Source organism: Acinonyx jubatus, chromosome D3, assembly GCF_027475565.1.
Source record: "Acinonyx jubatus isolate Ajub_Pintada_27869175 chromosome D3, VMU_Ajub_asm_v1.0, whole genome shotgun sequence".
Classification (NCBI taxonomy): domain Eukaryota; kingdom Metazoa; phylum Chordata; class Mammalia; order Carnivora; family Felidae; genus Acinonyx; species Acinonyx jubatus.
This window is the reverse complement of record NC_069392.1, coordinates 84,221,395-84,248,229: the sequence shown is the minus strand read 5'-3', so window position 1 is coordinate 84,248,229 and position 26,835 is coordinate 84,221,395. Positions and strand designations below refer to the sequence as shown.

The 26,835-nt window shown below is 37.8% G+C and overlaps 1 protein-coding gene across 1 annotated transcript in view; it reads right to left on the bottom strand.

Annotated features, from left to right (window-relative positions):
• The window catches only part of DOK6 (docking protein 6), a 365,783-nt gene that overhangs the window by 115,868 nt on the left and 223,080 nt on the right, over positions 1 to 26,835 (bottom strand). Inside the window, exon 5 of the mRNA XM_027069157.2 lies at positions 23,596 to 23,785. Within this exon, the coding sequence (XP_026924958.1) occupies positions 23,596 to 23,785 (190 nt within the window). The remainder of the gene's footprint in view (positions 1 to 23,595; positions 23,786 to 26,835) is intronic.

Below are 26,835 nucleotides of genomic sequence, written 5' to 3'. Positions count from 1 at the left end.
GTTATAAAATTTTCTGCTTCAGGGTTCTGAGACACTGAATTTTTAGGGAGATCACTTTACATGAAATTTTAATAAGTTTTAGAAAGAAAGCTTTCAGAAAGCTTGACATTTTGGAGGAACTAGATTAGGCTTTGTCAGGTGGAAGGAAATAAGAAGGACAAGACAGATCCCCAAGTAGATACCATCTATTAAAAAGAGGGAAACAGAGGGGTGCCTGGATGGCTCAGTCAGTTAAGTATGTGACCCTTGGTTTCAGCTCACGTCATGATCTCACGGTTTGTGAGTCTGAGCCTTGCACTGGGCTCCACGCTGACAATACAGAGCCAGCTTGGGATTCTCTCTCTCTCCCTCTCTCTCTGACCCTTCCCTGCTTGTGCACATGTACTCTCTCTCAAAATAAACAAAAACACTTAAAAAAAAAGAAAACAAAGGGGTGAAAGGGGAGGAGCAAAGTAAGAGAGGAGAGTAGAGGAATGGAGAGGAGAGGGGAGGGGAGAGGGAGAAGGGTGGAGGGTAGGAGGTGGGGAGGAGTGGAGGGGAACAGTGAGGGGAGCAGAGCAGAGTAATGGGGATGGGAAGAGGGTGGAGAAGAGGATGGGAGGGGAAAAGGGAGGGTGAAGTGAAGAGAGCAGAACAGAGGCACTGGAAGGGGAGGGGAGAAAGGAGGGGGTAGGGAGGGGGGGCAGGAAAGTGAGGGAATCAGAGCAGAGGCATGGGGAGGGGAGAAGAGGATGGGGAGAGGGAGGAAGGAGAGAAGAGGAGGGAAGGAGGGAGAAGGGGAGGAGAGGAGGGGAGGATGGGAAGGGGAGGACAGAAGGGAGGGGAAGGGAGGGAGCCAGGGGCAGGGAAGTGAGAACAGAGGCATGGGGAGGGGATGGGGAAGAAGGGCGCGGGGAAGGAGAGGGAGGGGAGGTTCTGGAAACTCACTGTTGTGTGTGGGCACAATCTCACACAGGGTGGAAGACAGTTATAAGGGGTGACACTAGGAGCAGGTGTCATTTGTGCCACATTCACTGTCACTTAAGGGAACAGTATTGTTTGGATTGTATCCGGAGATGAATACGCTTGTGTTTTAAGTCTTTGGACGGAAAGAAATGAAAATAATACTATTTCATCTTTTTAACTTTTCTTGTGATGTATTGTGCTGTCTCATCTTCAGATGCTGTTGTATTATGACCCTGAACCGAGCCCCTTCACTCCTGGTAAGTGAAGAGAATATCTGACAGTTGAAAATAATATGTGAGGTTTTTGTTCTCAACTTCTCTGCCTCATCAAGTGGCATAATTGTCAGTATTATCTACGCTGTCTCATTAGTGCAGAAGCGGTGTGTCTAACAGACTTTATTTTCTGCCCTACCTGGGCACGGAGGGGATCTTACAGCTGGGGTGCTTCCCATCGGCCACCTGACTCGGCCGGGGCACTGTCCTTGAGCAAGGCAGGTGTGTGTTCCCAGTGCTGTGGTGAAGGGGGAGTATTCCAGGGGAACGAGGTGACAGGATCACAGCACACCTACAATGACTGGGGCAGCCATACATGTTTGGGTAGGGCGTTACTTTGGAGATGTTTAGGTGTCTTGGGGGACCCTGAGACATTCCACATGGGAGCACACCGGAGGGAGGCAGCAGCCTGCCGGAACAGCCCTCATGATCTGCACAAGTAGCCACTCCGGAAACACAGCGGAAGTGGGTGTTCAAATTGCACATGGCTGTGAGTGTGGACCCCCTGTGGGGTGTAGGGAGGCTGCGAGCCCTGTTGATTATCAACTGAAGACCCCAAGGGCAGAAGCTAGGGCTAGTTTGAGCCCGAGACCAGAGGCAAATATGTGAGGCCACAGGGTTCCCTGGTGGTTACAAGAACTCTGCTTGGATGCTGACTGGCCTTCTCACTCTATTTCCTTGGTGGATATACTCAGTCTCTTGAACAACCGCATCACACCTTCTCCGGCATCAAATCTTGAATCTCTCGTTCCTCTGGCTTCATGGCCAGTTAGCCTACTTCCTATTTCATCAAGGGAAGAAACTATCAGAAGAGAGCTTCCACATGCTTCTATCATGACCCCCCAAAGGTTACCTCCATTTATACCTCCAATATCTCCATCATACCCCCCATTACACTTTCCTCTTCTTTCCCCCTGCTCACCAGATAGCATCTCTTCCCATGAATTCAAAGATACTGATTTGGAGATGTTTCCCTCTTCCTTCTGTTTCACCATTTTTTTTTCTCTGTGCAGTATGATGCTCATCAGCATACAAATGTTTTTCATATACCCATCTTTCAAAAAAATCCCCCTTTAACCTAATAGTCTCTTCTACCTACTCTCTTATTTCTCTTTTATCTTCACACAGCAACTTCTGAAATCACCTGTCCTTGCTAACCCCACTTTCTCTCCAGGTCTCTGGAACCCATTCCTATCTTTTGTCCCCATTACTCCACTGAAACAGCTATTCCCAAGGCCATCAATGACCTCTGATTTGCAAAACCCACATGTTACTTCTCAAGCTTCATTTCACTCATTCTCTCTTGCAGCATTTAACACGGTCTTAACATCATCTACTTCTGGAAGCACTTTTGCCCCAGGAGTAAGTAATGGACCCAGGTGCATGACTTTAAAAGAAATCTAGATGCCAGCGACTCCCAAATTTCTATCTTCAATCTAGGACTCTGCCCCATATCCAGGTACGTATATGCAGTCATCTTCTGAAATTCCGCGTGGATGTCTGTAAGGTATCTCAAACTTTCTATGCCAAAAAACAAACTGCTGATTTTTAACCCATCTTCTACCCTTCCAAATGTATTATATGTTACAGTAAATGGCAACTATGTTTTCCTGGTTGCTTGGACCAATTCTTGAAGTCATATATGATTAGTACACTTTTCTCACTTTCCACATCTATTTAGACTAACTTCAAATCTGGCAGCTCCCCCTTTTTTTCCCTGCTAAACCTTTGGTCTATTATCTCTCACCTGGATTCTTGTTCTAGAACCCTAATAGTTCTCCTTGCTTCTACCCTTACCTCCCTAGTCTCCATACAACACTGGCAGTAATCTCTTTTATAATATAAGTGAGATTGTGCCATGCTTGAGTACCCCAGTGCCTTCCAATTCCATCGAAAGTAAAACCAAACTCCTTAAGATGATCCAAAAGGTAGCGATAAAATATAGTGATATGTAGCCTGGCCCATAGCACTTGTCTGATATCTCCTAAAACTCTTTCACTCTGTGCTGGCCACACTTTCTGTCCCTTAAACATGCAAGTACAATACTGTCTCTGGCCAGGTTTTAAGGCCCTCAGCCAAAAATTTTATTTCTCAACAAACAAACAAACAAACAAACAAAAACCCAAACAAACAAACAAACAAAACAACAACAAAAACCACCTACAAAGGTTCTTCCTCACTTCCTTTGGGTATTTCCTGGAATATCACCTTATATAAGAGGACTTGTTTGACCATTCTACCAAATAACACCCAACCACAGCATGCCTATCCCTTTACTATGCTTTTTTTTTCTACATAACACTCACCAACACCTGATATGTTTATGCTAATTTGCTTATTTTGTTACGGTCCTGCCTAAATAGCCTATAAACATCACGAAGACAGGGACCTTTGTTCCCGGAACTATCTCGAGCACCTAGAACAATGCCTGGCATACAATATAAACTTAATAATGACCACATTCTGTCAAATATAAAACACTAAAGATTATAAGACCCACTCTCACTTTGTGTTTCATTATGGGGAAAACATGCCAATTATACTATCATGCAAAGTTTTTTTTTTCTTTAATCACTTAAAATTTCTTGTATGTGTTGAAAGAGTTGGGCTCAGTTGTGATGGATTATTGTATATTGCTGTTATACATGCATAAATAGAAAACATAAGTAAAATAAGTTAGCTAAGGGATTGCTAAAACTTTTGCACATACAGAGTTGAACTCTTATGAATCAATCCAGAGTTATCAATGCCCTTTGTTTTTTTGTTTTTTTCCTTTTTCACAAAAGATCATTTCATGTGCCATCAGTAGTATTAGTGATATACATTTCTTCATTAAAGGGTAAGCTGTTTTTGACTTGAAGAGTTTCTTCTAAACCAAGGACCCCTGTTCTACACGCTGGCTGGCGTGGACTTTATCTTCCAGAAGGTGTTCACAGCAAGTTTTCAGACATCACCAAAGACTCATGTTCCTTTTTCCAATGGTCCTAAAAGGTTTCTTGACTGATTCTTTGAAGACTTGCAATTAAACTCAAGGAGTGGAACACTAACAATGCACATAACTCAAGTAGAAGTGAGGAAAACACGAGCATTTATGACCAAAGCTGTGTGCATGCAGGCCACGGCAACTACATCACCACCATGACTTGGCTGCAACGGGTGAACGATGAATTCATTCATTCATTCATTCATTCACTATAAGATGTCACCATAGTAACAAAATATACCCCAATTTAAGAAAGGTGAAAATATGTGCATCTTCTGAATCAATGGATCAATAATTAATAAGCAAATCATTCAATCGTTCTAATGAAGCCCGCAGGAAGTAGTCTCCAGTGAAATGCAAGTCTCATTGGTAGAGGTGCCTACCTACCATCAATCTGAGAAAGAGATCAAACCACAACTTCACATCTCTCTCCACTGATTTTTATCCCTTTGATTCTAGAAATAATTCCTTGATTTAATGGCTATTACTAAAGTTTAGGAACTTTCTGAAGGAGAATGAAAAAACCTAAAAGGAAGGCCAAAACTGTCATTGGGATCCCCACAGACCAATTAATGAAAAGCAATTCACACTAAGTATGTGTGGGTTCAATAAAAATGTATTGAACTTTAAAGTTAATGGAGCAAAAATTAAGATCAGAGCCTCCATTTCTTGATAAGAACAGTTTCCTAAGTCATTTAATTAATGCTTTCTCCTAGGGGAAAAAATGAGTCCCGGTATTATAGTAGCAAGAGATTTACTAAATTAGACACAGAAAAAAAAAAAAAGGCAGTTAGTTCCTAAAAAGCTTTGTCTTAGCTTTACTTCTTTGGAATTAAAGGCAGAATTTATGCAGAGATATGATTTTTAAATATCACATAAATCCCTGACACAAATTTTTAAAGAGGAGGCCTTCTTTATTCCCTATACCATATAACTGAAACTCAATATAACATTATGATTTAAATCTTTTTATGACATCAAAAACCTCACTTATTCTCTGGGATTCTTTCAATTATTTTTCAGATACCTGATAAGAACTCCAGAAATAGAGATGGCTAAAACATAATCTCTGTCCTTAATGAGCTCACAGGGTATGAGAGACAGATCAACCAACGATTACAATATAATGTAAGAAAAGATTTAGTGAGTAGGTACTGAAATCACACAAGGGTTTTGTATTAGGAAGACAGGTTAATTTATGTTGCTTAATTTAAATAATAATAATAATACTAACTCCAAATCTCAGTGGCTTAACACAACAAAGACAGATTTTTTCACTCAAGCTATGCCTTGCGGCTCAGACATCTCAACAGTAGACTACTGCAGTTGCCATAGTACATAAAAGGGCTGGAAAATTCTCCAACAGTCACGCTGTGGACTGAAATGTGTCCCCCATAAATTTATATGTGGAAGCCTCAACCCCCAATGTGGATGTATTTGAACTAGGACCTTTCTGGAGGTAACTGGGTTAAAAGAAAGTCATAAGAGTGGGGCTCTGATCCAATAGGATGAGTGTCCTTATAAGAAGAGACACCAGAGAACTTGTTTCTTCTCCCTATCTCTCCACAGTGTGAGGACCCAGTGAGAAGGCAGCTGTCCACAAGGCACCAAATCTGCTGTTGCCTTGATCTTGGACTTCTCAAGCCTCCAGAACTGCGAGAGATAAATTTCTGTTGTTCAAGCCACCCAGTCGATTGCATTTTGTTATAGCCGCTCAAATTGACTAATACAAGGCATCTAAATAGTTTGGCACAGAGGCATTGCATGTTGCTTCTATTAGCAGCCCATGGTCCACAATACTATCCCACCTAGCTGCACCTAACTGCAAAGAGGCAGGTAAATAGAGGAGGGTAGGTGGATATTTGATAAGCACGATCAGATCAGATCGTCTGCCACAGTCATCGCCTCTGGTCAGCAAAGATCCCTTTTCTCCCTTCTTCCTACACATTCAATCCTTCCCTAAGGGAGACAAACCAAAAAGCAACGCACCCAGCCATTGATTCTAGCTCTAAGTCCAGAATATGTAGGTGATATGCAGCAGTGGCTACATCGGTTCCAGATATGACTTCTCTTGGTTCCCAAAGAATGACCTAAAAAGAATTTTTCTGCCTCTACCCACTCTGTCCCAATGAACGGTGGTTTAAGAGGAACAGGAAGCCTACCATTGTAAACACTCCCAGTCAATAAAGAAAGAAGACCAGACAGGGAGGCTAGGTGGAACTGGCCCAGGTAATTCTGAAATGCAGTTTAGCGGATAACCTGAGAATCCTTACCCTATGGGCTCACAGTGACCCTTGACCCTCATTCTGCTCTCCGCAGGGAGCTGGCTTCTCCTTTGTTCTCCTAGGCTCTCCTGTCTGTCCTGGGACAATGTTCCTCTTTCACTATTCTCCTTGGCCACATCAGAATTAGACACTGGGAGAATGTTCCCCTTGAGGCTTTCCATGTTCGCAGCCCTCTTCCTGCCCTGTGAGACATCTGATTATTATAAGTCTTAAAAAGTCATTCATATTCTTAGTTTGGGGTGTTTTCCTCCCCTGTAAAACTCTGTCAAAATATTCCTAGGTTGATTGTATATTTAATTCTAGTTGATCACATGTACCAAGGGCAATACCCACTATTCCTGGAGTGTTTGCTGAGACCAACTTCTCAGATTTGTCATAATATTTTGTTTCTTCTTCCCTAAAACTCTTTCAATTTAAAGGTGCAACCTTGGCCATATCAAGTTCTTTAAGAATACCACCCACTTAATCCATTCTTTACCCTGAGCCATTCTTTTTTCTAATTAAAAGATTATACTAGGCACTGTACCCTTAAACAGTTTTCTACTCTGACGTACCTTAATCAATGGAAAGGTTTTAGCAAAAGGTATGGAGACTACACGCTTAATCTGCTTTTCCTTGAGGCTGTTTTAACTTGCTTTTGTCACTTAAAGACTTTCTTAGTTTTATCTCCTATTCTTCGGTAACTCAACCTAATTATCTTTTCCAATTTTGTGAGGTTTTGAATTTTTCAAATCCCTTTCAATTACGCTCGCAAGTTCTCAATTTCTTCCCAAGATCCTTTCTTTACAGTACCTTGCCAGCCAGCCAACTCCATTAACATTTTGTTTTCTAACTTCTCCCCCTAGATGCTGGGAAATAGAATTAAAAAGAAAATCGACTCTCAATCCAGAAATCCTCTCCACAGACACAACAGAGAAAGAAAACACTTCTTATTTTACACGCATTACACCAGAACGTGATACACATCACAGGCAGTTTGCTGAGAGACTGCAAAGCTGGAAAAACACCTGACCCTCTCTACACTGAGGCAGGGATAACCCATCACCTGCACGTTCTCAAGGTAAACAATAACTCGTTTTAAATGAGGGGACCTGCCAGCACCATTTGTCACACACAGCTCATACTACATTCGCTTGGTAATTGGAGTGACCGTCTATGTCAGCTAATTGGCTTTATCCAGAGGAAAAACAAAACCTCTCACGGCTGTATGACACAATGTAGTTTTGCAATTGGGAGCCTGGTGCCCACTGTAGGTTCCTGCCCTTCCGTACAGGCGCTCTCTCCTTTGATGTTGACATTTCAAAGACTTGGTTCTCGAGTCCTTAAGAAAGGCACTCCTGGGTCTTAAAGCTGACAAAAGACCTATTTAGATTTCAAAAGAATTTATATATATATATATATATATATATATATATATATATATATATATATTTCAAAGAGAGAAAGAAGTACTGACAATGATAAGTTTTCTAAAGTAAATGCTCCAGGAAAAAGGCAGGGAGAAGAAGCTTCTCCCCATGTTTAACAGAGAGAATTAAGCGTCTTATTTCTAATTTGTATTTGTCCTTACCAATTTGGGTCTTATTTAGAAGCTCATTAGACACGCAATCAGCTTACCAGGCAATCACAAGCTCTTCCAAGAGGCAAGAGTTTCACCAAATGGCTAGCCCTGTGTGGTTTCATTCTCCCAGTGGTCATACCATTTCCCTCTCCCCCTGCCCAACCGCCGTTTCAGTGCTACATATTTTAGGGCTATTCATTACTGCCACGGTCCTCCTGCTATCCGTTTCTATTAGGATCAAATTGATTTATCCTTAAATAACAAACAAAATCTCAGTGGTTTAACGCAACAGGAACTTCTCACTCATGCCCATCCTCTTTGGTTCTGAACTGTCCTGGGTAACCTGGGCAACACCTGCATCCAAAAATGAAGCATACATCACTCTGCTCATAGCCCTTTGTTGGAACTGGTCTTATGGATCCCCAGACTGCACTGGATGTTGAAAAATGGAGGGGCGCGTGGAATATTTGGAGAACAGTACTATCCAAGCAAAAGGTGAGCGGAACTTCGAAAAGGTTTTTGGAAGGAAAGGAGCTGGAATTTCTCAAGCTGCAGGGAAAGAGTGACGGGAGGTGGCTGACACTCAGGACGGATGGATAGCATGAGCAAAGCATAGAGGTTCTTTATTAGCTTTTTTTTTTTTTTTTTTGCTGCTGGAGTTGAGTAAGAAGCAGAAAGTAGGCAGAAATTTTGTTGGAAAGGCACACACTCAAAGCCAGAAGTGATTTTTAGGCCATGCCAAGACGAAAAACAAACAAAAAAAAGGTCTTTATCTTATAGGCAGTGAGGAGTCGCTTTTAACACAGGCAGGTAAACACAGATGTAAGCTTTAGATATATCTATCTAGTGATGTTGTGGGATATCTTAATAATCAATCCTTTAACTTGCTAAATAATTTCAAACAAATAGAACAGCCAGGTGTCTTAGCCCATTTGGGGGCTCTAACAGCATAGCATCTACCGGGTGACTTATAAGCGAAAGAATTGGTTTTTTCTCACAGTCCTGGTGACTGTAAGTTTAAGATCATGGCACAGGTGGATCTGGTGTCTGGAGAAACTTAATGGTTCATAAATGGCCATCTTCTCACTGTGTCCTCACATGGCGGAAGAGAGCTCTCTTGGGTCTCTTTTATAAGGGCAGTAATCCCATTCAGGAGGGCTCCATTCCTTGAAAATTTGATAAAAATGTTTTCTGTTAGGTCCACCTTCAGTGCTGCTACGGGCATGAAATGAAATAATGGGCTTTGAAACAAGGACTTTGAAAGCTATCAGATGAAATACATATTATAAGGGATGATCAAATTCAACACAGCACTGTCCAAGGCAATGTAGGGAGAATCGAAAAGGGTCCCTTCCTTTGAAGAAATCAACATTCTTCCATGAAAAATGCTAAAGCATCAGACCATGATTTTATAGTTGAGCTGCAGAGTGTAATTAAAAAACAGAGATTGTATTTTAACAAATGTGCTGAATATAAATGATTCTATCTGGGAAAGTGATCACCTCTGGGGGCAATGCACTTATCACTGTTTTGTTCAAGGTATTTTGACTGATTTCCAAAACCTTATTTAAGAGGAAATTTCAAAGTGAGTTAAGGTGTCACTTGTGATCAGTCTTGTGATTCTGGGTTCCTTTATTTTAATGACTGTGATAGACACTCCACGAGGCTCACACCACTGGGAGGCTGGTGGACTGGGAGGAAGGAAGGGCTAAAATGGTCGTTTTTGTTTTCCTTCCTTCCTTCTTTCCTCCCTCTCTCTTTCCTCTTCTTTCTTTCTTTCTTTCGTATTTTTCTTTTCTTTTTTTTTTTAATTATTTTTTAACGTTTATTTATTTTTGAGACAGAGAGAGACAGAGCATGAATGGGGGAGGGTCAGAGAGAGAGAGGGAGACACAGAATCTGAAACAGGTTCCAGGCTCTGAGCTGTCAGCACAGAGCCCGACGCGGGGCTCGAACTCACGGACCGCGAGATCACGCCCTGAGCTGAAGTCGGATGCGTAACCGACTGAGCCACCCAGGCGCCCCTCTTTCGTATTTTTCAGTTTTGTTGTTGTTGTTTTTCAATTAAATAGCCACAGTCCTGTCAAAATCCCATACAAATGATAATATTTTAGCTCTTCATTAGTCAAATGAGTAAACTTACCACTGATTTGAACGTTAATTTTTTCACTTTTTAAAAATTGTAATAGTTCACTCGTTAACATAAAATGACCAGACTGATACATGGCCAGTCAAGGCATCTAGTTTTTTTGGACAGATGTTAAGCCTCTGACAACAAAAGTCTGGGAAGAGAATCAAAATTATAGCTCCACTGACATATTCAAGGTAGTGTTTTCCTTGGTGTTGAATAAATTCTAGATAAAGACTCTGGAGTCATCAGTATCTTTATCTGTCACAGTCACACAGTATATTATATACGTGTGATCATGGTAGTAATTAATTCATGAGGTGCATTTTAAGCTAGACCTGTATGTATTTCACTAAACTTTAAAGATTTAGAATCTTTTTTGGTTTGTTTGTTTTTTAGCACCAGCAAGAGACTAAAGAAAAAAAAAAAGCAAAATTTTCATGTTGTGAAGAAAATTGAAATTGTGTCAAAATCAGATGTTTTGCAATAGTTGTTTCTCTATTCCCTTTTAAAGTTTTAAAAAATTATAAATTTACTAAATTAAATAATTTTAATTATCATAAATAAAAGAGAACAGATTAAACAAAGATTAAAAGGGGGGGGAAGACCTAAATATTTTTAGCAATTTATGTATTCCAAACACTTCTTACAGACATCACAAAATGCTACAATATAGGTATTCTGGTCCTTATTGTCACAAAATAAGGGTGTAAAACCCAGGGACGAAAATCAATTTGCCACATACATAGAAGAATCCGTATTTTAACGCAAATCTAACAGTTCTATAAAAAGACATATTCTTCCATTATAATATAACTTTACTAACACATTTCAGGTTTCATGATGCAAATCAAAAGAAATACTTCGGTGGTGAATGTTCCTTGTTTCTAGCAGCAATTACCAATAGATGTTGGAAATTTATCTTACCTTTTGGCACAATACGATATTAGATTCTTAGAAAAGACTTTAGTGTAAAATGTAGAACAAAAATATATCTCAACACTACCAGATATGAGATTTCTTTTTCCTCCCAACTTCACTGAGGTATAATAGACAAATAAAAAAGGTATATATTTAAGCTATACGATGCACCTCTTTTTTACTAAAACAAATTTTTCGAGCAGTTTTAGGTTCACAGCAAAAATGAGGGAAAGGTACGGATTTCCCATAATACTTCCTGCACCCACACATGAATAGTCTCCTCCATTATCAACCTCCACCACTAGAGTGGTACATTTGTTACAAGTGATGAACTCACACTGAAACCTCATAATCACCCAAAGCCCATAGTTTGCACTAGGGTTTACTTCTGGTGTTGTAGTTTCTTTTGGTTTAGACAAATGTATAATAACATGAATCCATCAATACGGTATCATCCAGAGGATTTTTAATACTTTAAAAAAGTGTTCAGCCTGTTCATCCCCTAAACCCTGGCAACCACCACTCTTTTTTACTGTGTCATTGTTCTGCTTTTCCAGAATGTCATGTAGTTGGAATTATATGGTAGGCAGTTTTTCAAATTAAATTTCACTTACTAATATGCGATTTAAGGTCTCTCCATGTCTTTTCATTGCTTCTTAGTTCATTTCTTGTTAGTGCTGAAAAGTCTTCCATTGTTTGGATGTACTGCATATTTTTTAATCCATTCACCTACTGAAAGGACGTCCTGGTTGCTTCCAAGTTTTGGAAATTATGAATCAGGCTGCTCTCAACATCATGTGCAGGGTTGTGACCAGACCTCCATTTTCAACTCCTTTGGATAGTTGAAGTCAACCAAGGAGTTGACTTGTGGGTTGCACAGTAAGAGTATGTTTGGTTTTATAAGATGCGGCCCAATTGGCCTCTAACGTGGTTGTACCATTTTGCTTTCCTGTCAGCAATGAAAGAGAGCTCCTGTTGCTTCACGTCCTTGCCAGCATTCAGGATTTTGGTCATTTTAACAGGTGTGTAGTGATAGGTAAGTGTTTTAATTTGCATGCTCCTGAGGACATATGGTACGGAGCACCTTTCCAAACGCTTATTTGCCATCTGTATGTTTTTATATCTTCTTTAATGAAGTGTCTGTTAAGGTCTTTTGTGTCTATTTTTCAACTGGGTTTTGTTTTCTTCTTACTGAGCTTTAACAGTTCTTTGGATAACATAGTCCTTTATCAGATGTGTCCTTTGCAAATGGGTTCTCTCAGTTTTTGGCTTGTCTTCTCATTCTCTTGACATCATCTCTTGAAGAGTATAAATTTTTAGTTTTCATGAGGTCTAGCTTATCATTGTTTCTTTCATGGATCCTGCTTTTGGTGTTGTGCCTACGATGTGATATGTAATTGGGCCTACAATGTGCCTACAATGACCCAAGATCATTGAGGCATTCTCCTATGTTATCTTCTAGGAGTTGCATGGTTTTGCATTTTATGTTTAGGTCTATGATCCATTTTTGAGTTAATTTTTTAAAGTGTATAAATTCCATTTCTATTGTCTTGTCGTGTCCATTGTCACAGATCAGTTGACTATACTTATGTGGGTCAATTTCTGAGCTATCCACTCTGATCCATTGATTTTTTTTTTTGTACTTTTTCATTAAAATCGCAGGGTCTTAATTACTTTAGCTTTACAGTAAGTCCTGAAGCTGGGCAGTGTCAATATGCCAACTTTGTTCTTTTTCTTCAATATTGTGTTTGCTATTGTAACTATTTTTAGGTATCTGCTTAGTGGTGGTAAACATTCATAATATTCTGCAACCATCACCACAAATGCATTCTTATAACTCTTTTCATTCTGTAATTTGAAACTCTATATCTCTTAAGCAATAACTCCCCATTCCTTCTCCCCCAGCTCCTGGCAACCACTATTCAATTTTCTGCCTCTATGATTTTGGCTACTCTAAGTACCTCATATAAGTGGAATCATATAGCATTTATCTTTTAGTGACTGGCTTAATCCACTTAGCATATTTTGCTCAAGGTTCACTTACATTGGAATAGATATCAGATTTTCTTCCTTTTTAAGGCTGAATAATACTCCATTGCATGTATATACCACATTTTAAAAATCCATATATCCATCACTGAGTAGTGGGTTGCTTCCAGATTTTGGCTGTTATGAATAATGCCCCTATGATCATACATGTACAAATATCTCTTTGACACCCTACTATCAATTCTTTTGGGTGTAGACTCAGAAGTATAATGGCTGGATCATATGGTAGTTATATTTTCAATATTTTGAGGAACCTCCATACAGTTCTGTATAGCTGCTCTACCATTTTCCATTCCTATCAACAGTGCACAAGCGTTCCAATTTCTGTTTTTGTTTTGTTTTGTTTTGATTGGTTTGATACAGCACCCCTGATGGGTGTGAGGTGATATCTTACTGCAGTTTTCATTTGCATTTCCTAAGGACTAGTGATATTGAGTATTTTTTCATGTACTTATTGGTCATTTATATATTTTCTTTGGAGAAATGTCTGTTCAAGTCTTTTGCCCATTTTAACAATTGGCTTGTTTTGTTGTTGAGTTTTAGAAGTTCTCCATATATTCTGGATTATATAATCCTTTATTGGAGGTATGCTTTGTAATTATTTTCTCTCATTCTGTGAGCTGCCTTTTATTCTGTTTATATTGTCTTTTTATACACAAATTCTTCAAATTTTCATTAAATCCAATTTGTCTCTCAGAGCCCAACCTGGAGCTTGAAATCACGAGCTGTGAGATCATGATCTGAGCTGAAGTTGGACGCCTAACAGACTGAGCCACCCAGGCATCCCTCAGATGCAGGGCTTTTTAATGAACATCTATTTTTATTTTTCTTGAGGAAATAACTCTGGATCAGGATCGCTTGGTCATATGTGAAGTATATGTTTAATTTTACATAAAAATACGCCCAAATTGCTTTCCTAAATGGGTATATCATTTTACATTCCCACCAACACATATATGAGGACCTTCTTGTTAACACTTGGTATTAGCAGATTTTTTTTTTAAATTTTAGCCATTATAATAAGTAGATATTTGTATCTCATTGTGGGTTTTATTTGTATTTCCCGAATGACTAATTAAGTTTGGCAACTTCTAGTGTGATTATTGGTCAAACAAATACCTCCTTTGACGAAATGTCTGCGCAAATCTTTTGCCTAGTTTTTAAATTACAGGTTGTATGTTTGCTTATTACTAAATTTTGAAGTTCTTTATATTCTGGATACAAATTCTTTGTCAAATATGTGACTTCTAAATCTTTCTCTAGAACTGTGTCTTATCTTTTCATTCCCTTAAAAGTGTCTTTTGCAGAGCCAAGTTTTAAATTTTGATACAGTTCAGGGGTGGCTGGGTGGCTTAGTCATTTAAGTGTCAGACTTTGGCTCAGGTCATGATCTCAGGGTTCATGGGTTTGAGCCCCACATCAGTCTCTGTGCTGGCAGCTCAGAGACTGGAACCTGCCTCGGATTCTGGGTCTCCCTCTCTCTCTCTGCCCTCCCCTGCTCATGCTCTGTCTCTGTGTCTGAAAATAAATAAATGTTAAAAGAAATTTTTAAGGAGCGCCTGGGTGGGTCAGTTGGTTGAGCATCTAACTTCAGCTCAGGTCATGATCTCACAGTTCATGAGTGTGAGCCCCACATCGGGCTTTATGCTGACAGCTCAGAGCCTGGAGCCTGCTTCAGATTCTGTGTCTCCCTTTCTCTCTGCCCCTCCCCAACTTATGCGTGCGTGCGTCCATGCTCTCTCTCTCTCAGAAATAAACATTAATAGATAAATACATAAATAAAAAGATTTTAAAAAAAATTTATACAGTTCAGTTTATATATATATTTATCTTATTTATATATATATTATATATGTTATATATTTTTTATATATTTTTATATATAACATATATATATATATTTATATTTATACATATATATATATTTTTAGGTCATGGTTTGGTGTTATATTTAAGAGCTCTCTGTCTTATCTTTCCTTTTAACTAATTGGTCATGCATTAGAGAAGGAAGGACCTCTCTCTGCATTCATGAACAAAATGGTTTAGGAATAAATTATGTCTACCTGTGACATCACAGAATCCTTGCTTATAGCACACATAACTGCTTCCATTAACCATCTTACCAAAGGAATCACATTACCATAAGTATTGTTTTACATTTTTAATTGTTAAAATAATGTAACCAGATTTTCCTTAAGCTTCCAAATAAAGACAATATTATCAAAGTTAGTTAAGACATATATTTTAAGCACCAGTTTTGTTATAGTAAGCATTATGCTGAAGAGGGAGGTTATGTTTTGAACAATAATTTTCTAAAAAAGGATTTGGGGCTCACTTGAATTTCGTTATGCAGCCATTTGAACTCATTCTGATGTTTGCTTGTAATATTTATGAGGTTATATGAAGTGCAGATGCCACATCAGCAGTTAAGAACATAATTTTGCCTTCCACAGGATAAAAGGGCACACAATCCTGAATCCTATGACTTCCTCTGCAGGTCTGGATGTCTTTTCTGGGTTTTTTTTTGAGAAAAATAAGCTGCATGGTAAATTGGTGGTTTTTTACTCTCAAAATGCAAACTTATAATCATTATGGTAAAAAAGCAATTGCTCTAAGCTGGCATGACACTGTGAATGCATCTCCCAAACGCCATGCTTCTCCAGGAACAATTCGCACCGAAAGCTTCCTGGTCTTTGTTCTCCTGTTCCCATGGCTGCCATGTGCTCCCTCAATTCACGATGTAGGATCATAATCATGAGGATGTGTGAGGTATGTTCCCCCAGAAAGAATGATCTAGCTCCTCTCCTGTTAATTTTTATATTTTGTTGGTACAGAAGAATTTAACAATGCATTTGAAAAAAGTCTGTCAGTGAAAAAAAAGTATATTTTGGCATATCCAATTTATTACTTTCCAGTACATGCAGTAGTATAAATAAATGGCTAAAAATGGCTACCAAATAATATGCTTTGTGCAAAAAAGCCAATAAAATAAAACCCAGAAAATGCAGATCTTCAAGGTTTGCTGGGATGACTGGCCAGGTCTCACCTGCCAATCTGTCCTTTAAATTGCCTTCATCACCCACTCTCCCCTCCCCTCCACCCCACCCCCCCCCCCCCCCCACCCCGGGTCCTGACTCAGGGAACACAATGTCCTGCTTTTATTTCCCTGGATCAAGCATGGCCAGACTTTCTGTCCTTGGCTTCCTTTCACAAGAGTGGGATTGTCTGAAATTTACAAAATAGATGCCTAGAATAATGGTCAATAGTCCAATTATTAAAGGGCAAAGGACACCCAAATTTAGAGAAGGAAAAAAATACAAATGAACAGTATATACAAGGACAGACCTCCAATCATAAAGATAAAGACCAAAATGAAAAGAACAAAGAGAGATGTCAAAGTCCTTGATTGAAATAGAAACATCTTAAATCATCATTTTAGTGCTTGTGGTTATAGGGTCAAAAAGAGCCGTCTCTTTGCCCCATTAGAGGATGTATAAATTGATATGACTTTCCTTGAAAGCAATTTGCTCTTTTGTGAAGACGTTGAAAACATTCACGTCCTTTGACCCAGTAGGACTTTAAAAAGGCTTTGCTAAGGAAATAATCAGAGATTTGCACAACTTTTCACAGATGGTCAGTGGGGCTTTATTTAGAATAGTTTATTTTGGAAACATCTTAATGTTACATTAATGATGGCATAGCCATATGTGCAGAGGCCACACAGCCATTAGAATCTTGATTTTAAAGGACTCAGAGATGACTTCTCAGTATCATATTAGGTGAAAATGAAGGATAAACATCTTTAGTTACATCAATTTTAAAATATACTGGAAAGAAGTACATCAAGATATTCAAAGCAGTTATCTTAGGATGGAGAAACTATGAGTGAGTTTTAAGCTTTTCTTTCCAACATCTCCTTCAAGTCTGTATTAACTTTTTAATCAGACAATACAGGTATCAAAAAAAATTCTCAATACGAAGGAAAAATGGAGACTGACATAGAGAATATAGAAAGCGTACCACCTGGACAGCTTACAAAAACAGATTTCTGATCTTGTAGTACCTCTCTAGGAATAAAGGCCTAGTTGTACCTCACAGCTTCAAGACTCCCTGTCCAGAGAGTGCCTGAGGCTCTTTTTCCTTCCTTGGCCCTATTCCTTCCAGAGGAAGTATTTTATTATAAAAGTAACAAATGCTTGTTGCCAAACATCCAAACGGCATGAAAGAATATAACATAGACCGATCATAGACTGGTTAATGTTCTATTTTCTTTTCCCACAATTTGTTTCACATGGAAAACACTGGAGCATAACTTGCAGATAATAATACCAATATTAAAAAAATAAGAATGCCAATATTTAGTAAACAATTCTGTGTGTTTTGACACACGTCAGGATATAGGACATTTTTCGTCACCCCCAGATTTCCTTAGTTGCAGTCCATTCTCTCCCAACCTCAACCTCAGTGCCAGGCAACCACTGATCTGCTTTCTATCCCTATAAATTAAGTTTTGCCTCTTGTAGGGTTTTCTGGAAATGAAAACATACATATTGCTTAGAATGTTTTTGAGATCCACCTACATTGAGTGTCCCGGGTAGGTGGTATTCTGTTGTGTAACTACATTATAATTTGTCTGTCCACTTATTGGTGGACATTTAAATTGTTTCCAGTTTTGGACTGTTACACATGAAGTTGCTCTGACCCTCCCAACACAAGTATTCATGTGTTGTTTGGGGGCAGTTGGTAGGTAACTATCAGACAAGATCGGGCATGTTCAGGGTGGTATGGCCGCAGACAGTTGATAGGTAAGTATCTAGGAGTAAAATTGCTCTGTCATATGGTGTACGTAAAAAACTGCCAAACTCGTACTTGAAGTGATGTTCTACCTTCCATTCGTATCGGCCATGACACCGAGTCAAGAGCTGTTCCTTCCCCAGTTGACAGTGTCAGGGTTTTGTCATGTTTTCTCTTTTGCTAGAGGGGAGAATATACTGGTGTCTTCTTGTGGTTTTAACCCATATTTCCTCGGGACTCATGATGATAATACGCATCCTTTCTTGTTTGTACTGTTTATCGGCGTATCTTCTTTTATAACTGGTCCAACATTTTTTTGCCTACTTTATGAATGGATTGTTTGCTTCTTATTTTGGGTTGAGAGTTCTTTAAGGATCACAAATATAAACATCGTCAGACACATGATTTATGAATTTTTTTCCCTGTCTAGGGCTTGCCTTTTCATTTTCTATAAGATGTCTTTTAAAGAGTAGATGTTAATTTTGATGAAATTATAAATATTTTTTCTTTGGATTGTGGTTTTGGTTTAGTATTTAAGAAATGTTTGCCTATTTCCAATTAAAAAGAATGAAATCTCGCCATTTGCAACTGTGTGGATGGAACTGGAGGGTATTATGCTAAGTGAAATTAGTCAGTCAGAGAAAGACAAAAATCATATGACTTCACTCATATGAGGACTTTAAGAGAACATAAGGGAAAGGAAACAAAAAGAATATAAAAACAGGGAGGGGGACAAAACAGAAGAGACTCATAAATATGGAGAACAAACTGAGGGTTGCTGGAGGGGTTGTGGGAGGGAGATGAGCTAAATGGGTAAGGGGCACAAAGGAATCTAACTCTTGAAATCATTGTTTCACTATATGCTAACTAATTTGGATGTAAATTTTAAAAAATAAAATAAAAAGGAAATGTTTGCCTATTTCAAGGTTACAAATATTTTCCTCTGTTTTCTGTTATAAATTTTATAATTTTAGTTTTGTTATGTAAATATATATGCATTTGGAGTTTGGTGGAGTGTATTAGCTTGAGCTGCCATAACAAATAACCATGGACAAGGGGGCTTAAAGAATAGACATTTATTTTCACATACTTCTGGAAGCCGGAAGTCCAAGATCAAGGTGTCACTATGGTCAATTTCTGATGAGGATTCTCTTTGTTTCTTGTGGATGGCCACCTTCTCCTTGTGGCCACCTCACATGGCAGGACAGAGAAAGCAGCTTTCTGGTATCTCTTCTTATAAGGACCTTAATCCTACCATGATGCCCCACCCTCATGGTCTCATTTAAACTGAATTGTCTTCCAAAGGCCCCAAAATCTCAGCTCCAAATACCATCACACTTGGGAATTAGGGCTTCAATATATGAATATTGCTGTGAAAGCGGGGGAGGGGGGCACAATTCAGAATTCAGTCCATGCAAGTGAGGTAAGAGCTGAGGTTCATGTTTCTCCTAGTGGGTATCTGGTTGTTCCCACACCATTCGTTTCTTTTTCACATTAAATTAACACAGCAGATTAACAAATAAATAAATCGGCCATATATGTAGGTGTCCATTTTGAACTCTTCATTCTTTTCTGGTGATTGTTACGTCTATTCTTATGTCACTATCACAGTCTTGATTATTGTGGCTTCATAACAAGGATTAAAATAGGGTAGTAGAAATCCATCAGATATGTTCTTTTCCAAATTGCTTTTGCTACTCTAGGTCTTTTGTAATTCGAAATACCTTTTAGAATCAACTTGACATTTGATTTAGAAAAGTCATTTGGGAGTGTTGACATTAAAATGAATGTGCCCATTGATTTGGAGAGGACTGTTATCTTATGAATACAGCGTTTTCCAATTCACAAATGTGGTATATACCTTCATTTATTTTGGTCTTCTTTAATTTCTCTTAGTCATATTTTGTGGTTTTCAATGTATAGGTCTTGCACATATTTCTTTAAAATAACCTATACATATTTCATATTTTTATGAGATTAGAAGAGATATTCAAAACATTTTCCCTTCCAATCATGTATTGCTTATATATAAAATAAAATTGATTTTTGTATATTGACCTTATATGCTGCAACCATGCTAAATTCACTTCTTGGTTCTAGTAGCTTTTTGTCTAGATTCCTTTAGGTTTTTTCCCTTAATGTACTTAAGGGTAAGGAAGTTTGATTTTCATTGCTCTACACTCTGATTTTCCCGCAGGCAATACTATTGGAGTGTAACTCATTCCAAAGAATTACACACGGTAAATGAGAGAGTTCTTGTATATCTGCTGACTCTTCAATGAAATAGGCACCTAGTAACCCATAAAATTATGCTCCAAGCACCAGTTAGCACAAAGACAGCCGTTCGGTATTTTCCCCTTATTTGTACTCTGAAGTCTTGCTGTACCAGACCCATTTCCGCCTCAAATTCCTGACTCATGACAGGTAACACTGATTTTTATTCTCAGACACTGAGTTTCTAATGATTTTTCCAGCATTTGAATGCCGGCTTCTCCCAAGCTTTTTGCTTGGCTCATCTCTCCCCACATTTCCAGTTTTGGCTAAGTGCCTTAGCAGAGTTCCCTAAGAATAGAGATCTTCAGAGATAAGTAGAAGCTTCGTTCAGAAAGTGGAAAATAAATACATAATTTCTGAGAAGCGTACGTAATCATGGTTTCTTAAATGCCCATCGCGTGACAGTACTGTGCTGTGTGCTGCTTTCCGATCACAAACTCGCTCAATCTCTACAAATTTATGTAGGAGGTAGAGATGATACTACTTTTAATGCAAAGAAGAAAACTGGAAGCTATTAACAAGTGACAGAGCAATGACCTAAATCTAGTTCTCTCCGATTCCCAGGCACAGAGGAGCCTGGGTGTCAAGATGATTTTTAAATATTATTATTTATTAAGAAGTTATTCTGATAAAAAAGTGTAGAAAAAAAATTATCTCCTAAACCAACAAAACTAAACAAACAAGAAAACAAAAATAAAACATAAAAACCTTGAAGACTGTGGTCCTTACCTACTCTGATATGTTTTATTTTTTAATGTATCTTAAAATTATTAAAAATTACCAAGATCACAGAAGACCAATTAATATTGACTGTCAGATAAACCAAGTTGCACATCAGGTAGTTGGATGTTTTGGTTGAGAATATCAACTTAAACACTGTTGGAGAGCCAGTCTGTTCCCCTTAAAGACTCTGAAGAATCAAGAAAGAAACTGGCAAAAACTAATGTGAACATTTATAAATGGAGTGAAAATTCTCCATAACCACCATAAAAGAAAAAGAAACCTTACTGTTATTCAAAATCCTGAGAAGATGCCTTCTGAAATGAGGGGATAGACAGGTAACAGTATAGAGGCTCCTCAAAAATTAAAATTGGAAATACCATATGATCTAGTAATCGCACCACTGGGTATTTCCAAAGAAAATGAAACCACGAATTCAAAAAGATGTATACACCCCTATATTTAAAACACCATTACTTACAATAGCCAACACGTAGAAGCAACCAAAATGCCCATTCACAGATGAGTGGATAAAGAAGATGTGGTATGTTCCCACCTCCTGCACACTCATATATACGCGATAGACTTAGCCTTTAAAAAGAATGAAGTTTTGCCATTTGCAACAAGAATGGATCTAGAGGGTGTTATGCTAAGTGAAATAAGTCAGACAGAAAAAGACAAATGCCATATTATTTCTCTTATATGTGGAATCTAAAAAACAAAACAAAACAAACGAGCAAACACACAAACAAACAAACACCAAACAGACACACAAATACAGAGAACAAACTGGTGGTTGCCAGAAAGCCGTGGGACAGGGAGAATGGAGACAGATGAAGATTAACTTCTGGTTATGAAATAAAGTAAGTGAGTCATGGAAGAAAAGTACAGCACAGGGCATACAGTCAGTAACATTGTAATAACACTATATGATGACAGACGGTGACATGGTGACACCCTTATCATGGTGAGCACTGAGAATGCATGGAATTATCAAATCATTATGTTGTAACCCTGAAACCAATATAACATTGCATGTCAACTGTATGTTAATAATAAATAATAAAAAAAAAGAAAATAGGAAAATAGGAACACCTAGGAGAAAAATCCAGAGGAGGGAATTTTGGTGGTAATGTTATTAAGTAATGAAAATAAACCATCACTTTTTTCTATACGTACATTAACTTTTATGACCAGTAAAAAAAAATGTATCGGAAACCTTAGGTCAGTAAGTTATAATCCCTTTTTCATAACCTTATAAATTTTAAAATAGTATACATGCCCCAAAATATTCATTTTCTTAAGAGAATTATTTCCTAACAGTTATCTAAAATGTGATTACTCTTATTACTGTCAATATCTAGGCAGATTGGAAATAGACAGTTGAGTGAACTCATAACCACTAAGTAACCACAGGATTGGAGCCTCTTAGAGAAATCAGTGTAGTAGAGGGTTTAATATAACCTAGTGCAAACTGAGTGGTAGAATTACTTCAGCTCAGCTCGGCTTATTTTCTCCCCTCTGCTTAAAATTCTAAAAAATATATGGCCTTGACCTAACCTAGATGGATATTATTAGAAACTGACCTTGAATAAGTATTTAGTAGTTTTGTAAGAGCAAAGTTATGAAATTAAGATTGCTGTATCAAGTACAATAAAACTTTGCTAAAATTATCTTATAATGTCACAGATTCATTTTCAGAATGTGATAAATCATGTCCCCAGTGTGAAGACTGATACGTCAAACATCTCTTATTATACAGAATCCCCAAATCTAAGTAGGTCTTGTCTTGTATATGTGACAACAATATCACAAAGGGGTAGGGGTCATTGCGCAAAGATATTCACTTAGCTGGTTGAAGCTCATGTCTAAACTTCTGTCTGTAAATTGTGATTAAGAAACAACCACTCATTTAAAACATTTACGGATTCTGACCATATGCTATAATTAAGAAACCAACATACTTGCTTTTGACATACTGTATTTAAAATCTGTGTTATACATTTCATATATTACAGGTTTGAAAATATTTCTTCAGTCACTCTGAATTAACATTTACACTTAATTAATGTTAACATAAAAATCTGGATAAATGAATACTGGATTAACTTATCGGCAATAGTAATATCGGCAATATTAAAATGTAATATTTAAACAATTTAATATAAAACTCCTTTCAAAATTTTTTTGCTTATAAAGAACTCACAAAAATAAGGCTAGTAGGGACATGTTGAATTTTATGGGAATCCTATTGCACTGATAATATTATTGGATACACTAAAAATATAGTATTGTAATAATATTGCAAACTATATGGCATGATAGAAATAATTATGAAATCAGTTTGAGGCCAGTGTAAAAGACTGAAATTTTTAGAATGGGGTAATTAACCTGTCATAGAATGAACACACTTTATTTAGGTTATCAACACGAATCTGAGGAGGGCACCTCCTCTGAGGTTGCAATGACCACTGGGTGTTGTATGGAAACCAATTTGACAATAAATTTCATATTAAAAAAAACAAAAAAGAATCTGGAGAAATTATATATTTGGTCATTTCTACCCTTTCTAAACACAGTGGTCATCCTGGGCAGATGGACAGAACCTTTCCTTCAGGAGTTTATTTTTCACCCACCCCCTGGTTGTGACACTTAGAGCTTACCTTCCTGACTCAAAGGTGAACCACGTTGAGTCCCGTCCATATCTCCTCAGTGAGCTGAGAGGCCACATCACCAGTTTGACCTTGGCATTGTGGATATCCCAGAGATAGATATTCTCATGAGTGATCTGCATTGTGCATTCGCCATAAATATCCAGATTTGGTGTAGGCATAAGGTATACATTGAATCTCTCTGCAGAGAAACAAAGAATGGTGCAAATTAAGTGAAAACAGGTGTGAGTCTTTATGGTAGCACTGTATTAATTTGTGGAACTACCTACAGCCTTCAGAAAACATTACTGTGCCCCTTGCGAACACCGGTACATGGTGCGAAACACTACCTTTTTCCATGTGATGTGTGAGAAAATGAGTTAATTATAATATTTTTTTTTCTTTTTAGAGAGAGAATGTGCAATATGGGGAGACGGATGGCGAGAGAGAGAGAGAGAGAGAGAGCGACAGAGGCAGAGACAGAGACAGAGAATCCGAAGCAGGCTCCACACTCAGCACAGAGCCTGATGTAGGGCTCAATCCCATGACCCTGGGATCATGAGCTGAGCCAAAATCAAGAGTTGGATGCTCAACAGACAGGGCCACCCAAGCACCCCAGTTAAACTATTCTTAATCAATAATTCATTCACTCACTCATTCTACACTTTGTGTTGCGTTGTGTTCTCTGTGGTGAGGATGAAATGGTGAAATTGTACAATGGAAACATAAGGGTAAAAGCTAAGTGAGGTCTCTGCCAAAATGATGCTTAGTGTCTGCTACTTCACACATCTTAAATGCAAGCCATATATATAACTACCGCGAGGAATGTCTTATTTAACTGAAGGAAGAATTTACTCAATTTTACCTTCGTGTTATGAAGCTTTTAATGCACACCTAGACTGACTCTCAAAACACATTGTATTCACAGTCACATTCAGCATATGATAATTGCAGATAGCCATTATTTACTTCTGCAGGACTTCAGATATTGTTTTGTTAAGCAAAACAAACATATATAGCCACTTTTATTCTTGGGTATTCTACAGTTGAAAATCTGACTATCAGGCAACAATCCCAAACCTTGCTTTATAACTTGTGTATCTCAAAGGCTACTGCAAAGTTCCACAGCCCTTGATCCCCATTTAAATGCATCAGATGCACTTTATAAAAAATAAGGTTAGTTCATAAGTTCCAGGCAGCAAAGAACTTGGTATGACCTATAAAATATCCCCAATTCCAAGCACCACATTCTTTGTTTATAGCAAGCAATCAATAAATAAGCATTGGTTAACTTATAGGAATGAAATAAATATATCCCATGACGAATATGCACCACAAGAATTGAGGAATTATAAAAAGAATAATGTCATGATAATAAAAAGTTTAAGAACTGCTGGCAGATACATCTTTGTGAGTTTGAATTTAATTGTGAATCGTGCTTGAAAGGCAGTGCTGTTGAATTAATGATTTTGAGAGGCATAATGGTGCAGCTGCAGTTGAGAAATGATTGATATGTTTAAGAATGTGCCATCATCCATCATAATGCCACCATTTGAAATACTGAGTGTTTATTGGTACTGAGCTGGAATTGTCTATATAATAGAAAGAATCTTTTCTGTGGCAGGTACTTTGCAGAGAATTGCTTTGCTGATGCCAAAAAACAAAACAAAAAATTCAGATTCCAAATGGGTTAAATTTAATTTAAGCATTGATAGCTTGAAATGTAGTAACCAAATGGACCATATTTATATTCAAGTGTCTAGATATTTTTGACCAGAATAATCTAATTCAATTTTTTACTTGGATTATTGACCCATAAAACTAATATGTATATGGATTTCACATTCATATCCTCCAGAAAAGAAAAACAAGATAAATTACATAGCTGAAGCAATGAAGAAAGATCATTGCCCCATTAATTATCTGCAATAAAAAGTATATATATATATATATATATATTCCATAAATCTTAAAATTCTTGTGTACAATCAAAGTAAAGTCTCAATATTTTGCATTAAAATACATCACTCACATTGCCACCACATTTCACACACCAATGGGATTACAAGTAGCAGATCAAAGGGGCCTGATCTCATGTAAGAGTATAAATGAAAGTTGGACCCAACAGAATGACTCATGCATACAGATAATGCGTGAATAGAAATCTTTTCTTTGGCCAAGACCCTTTTGATGTTCAGCTTTTACATTTGGAAGTAATCGTATGTCTGTGGCATCTGTTGAGCAGAGGTAAAATACTTTTGTTATAAAAGTGGAATGTAAAACATTCCTCTAAATTCCTTCCTTTCTATCAATTACAGAGTCTGAAGATAGCAACCAAAGAATCATTGCCAACATGCCAAGAAATAACACTTCTTGTAAAATATTGAAATAAACATCATTAACCAATTTTAGTGTTGCTTAAGGCTGCATTGACCCTTGATATTCACACCCATAGTTTGATATCTGAAAAAAAAATCATGTAAAAAAAATAACCCTGACATCACGTGTCCTCGAAATGGATGACACATGAAAAATCACCTATAAACCCATGGAGTATTACAGAGGACCCAAAGAACCATTGGATTTTCACCGAAATATCTGTGTGCTCTAATGTAAGCAGATAAAACCTAGAAAAAATAAACAGAGAAAGGGTACAATCATCACAATGGACATTAAAGAAATATGGAACTGGAAAACTGAAAAATAATGAATAATTGAATTTCATACGATCCACATGATATAGGGCTCTAGATGTCGAAATTGGTGAGGTACATTTACAAAAAAATACATAGATATCAGATAACCTGCCCCAAGGGACTCCTTCCTGGGCCAGCTGTAGGTGATACCAAGCAGGTAAAATGTATTGCCGTGACCTTCTTGTCTGCCTTCCACTCCCCCAGGCTTCACACACTTTGCTACCTAGCAACTCATGGTAAGCCCTTCTTGTTAATGTCTAGAATGTGCCAACCTTCCTTTTGATACTATTTCTTTCATCCCACAAAAAGGATTATTCTAAGAAATTTTATTTTTGGTTTTTAAATATTCAAAATCTATTTCATCCTAATGGGTGATTTCCAAGGATTTGAGATTCAATTAAAAAGTATACTAATTTAATCCAGCAGAGAATGAAGGCAGCTCAAGTTATCTAGTAAATTCTTCTTCTTTGATTCCATTTTCATGGAAAAAATCTTCCCACATTTACAAGGAGTAAACCATTTTGTGCCCTTAGTAATGTAAAATATGCTGCTTCAC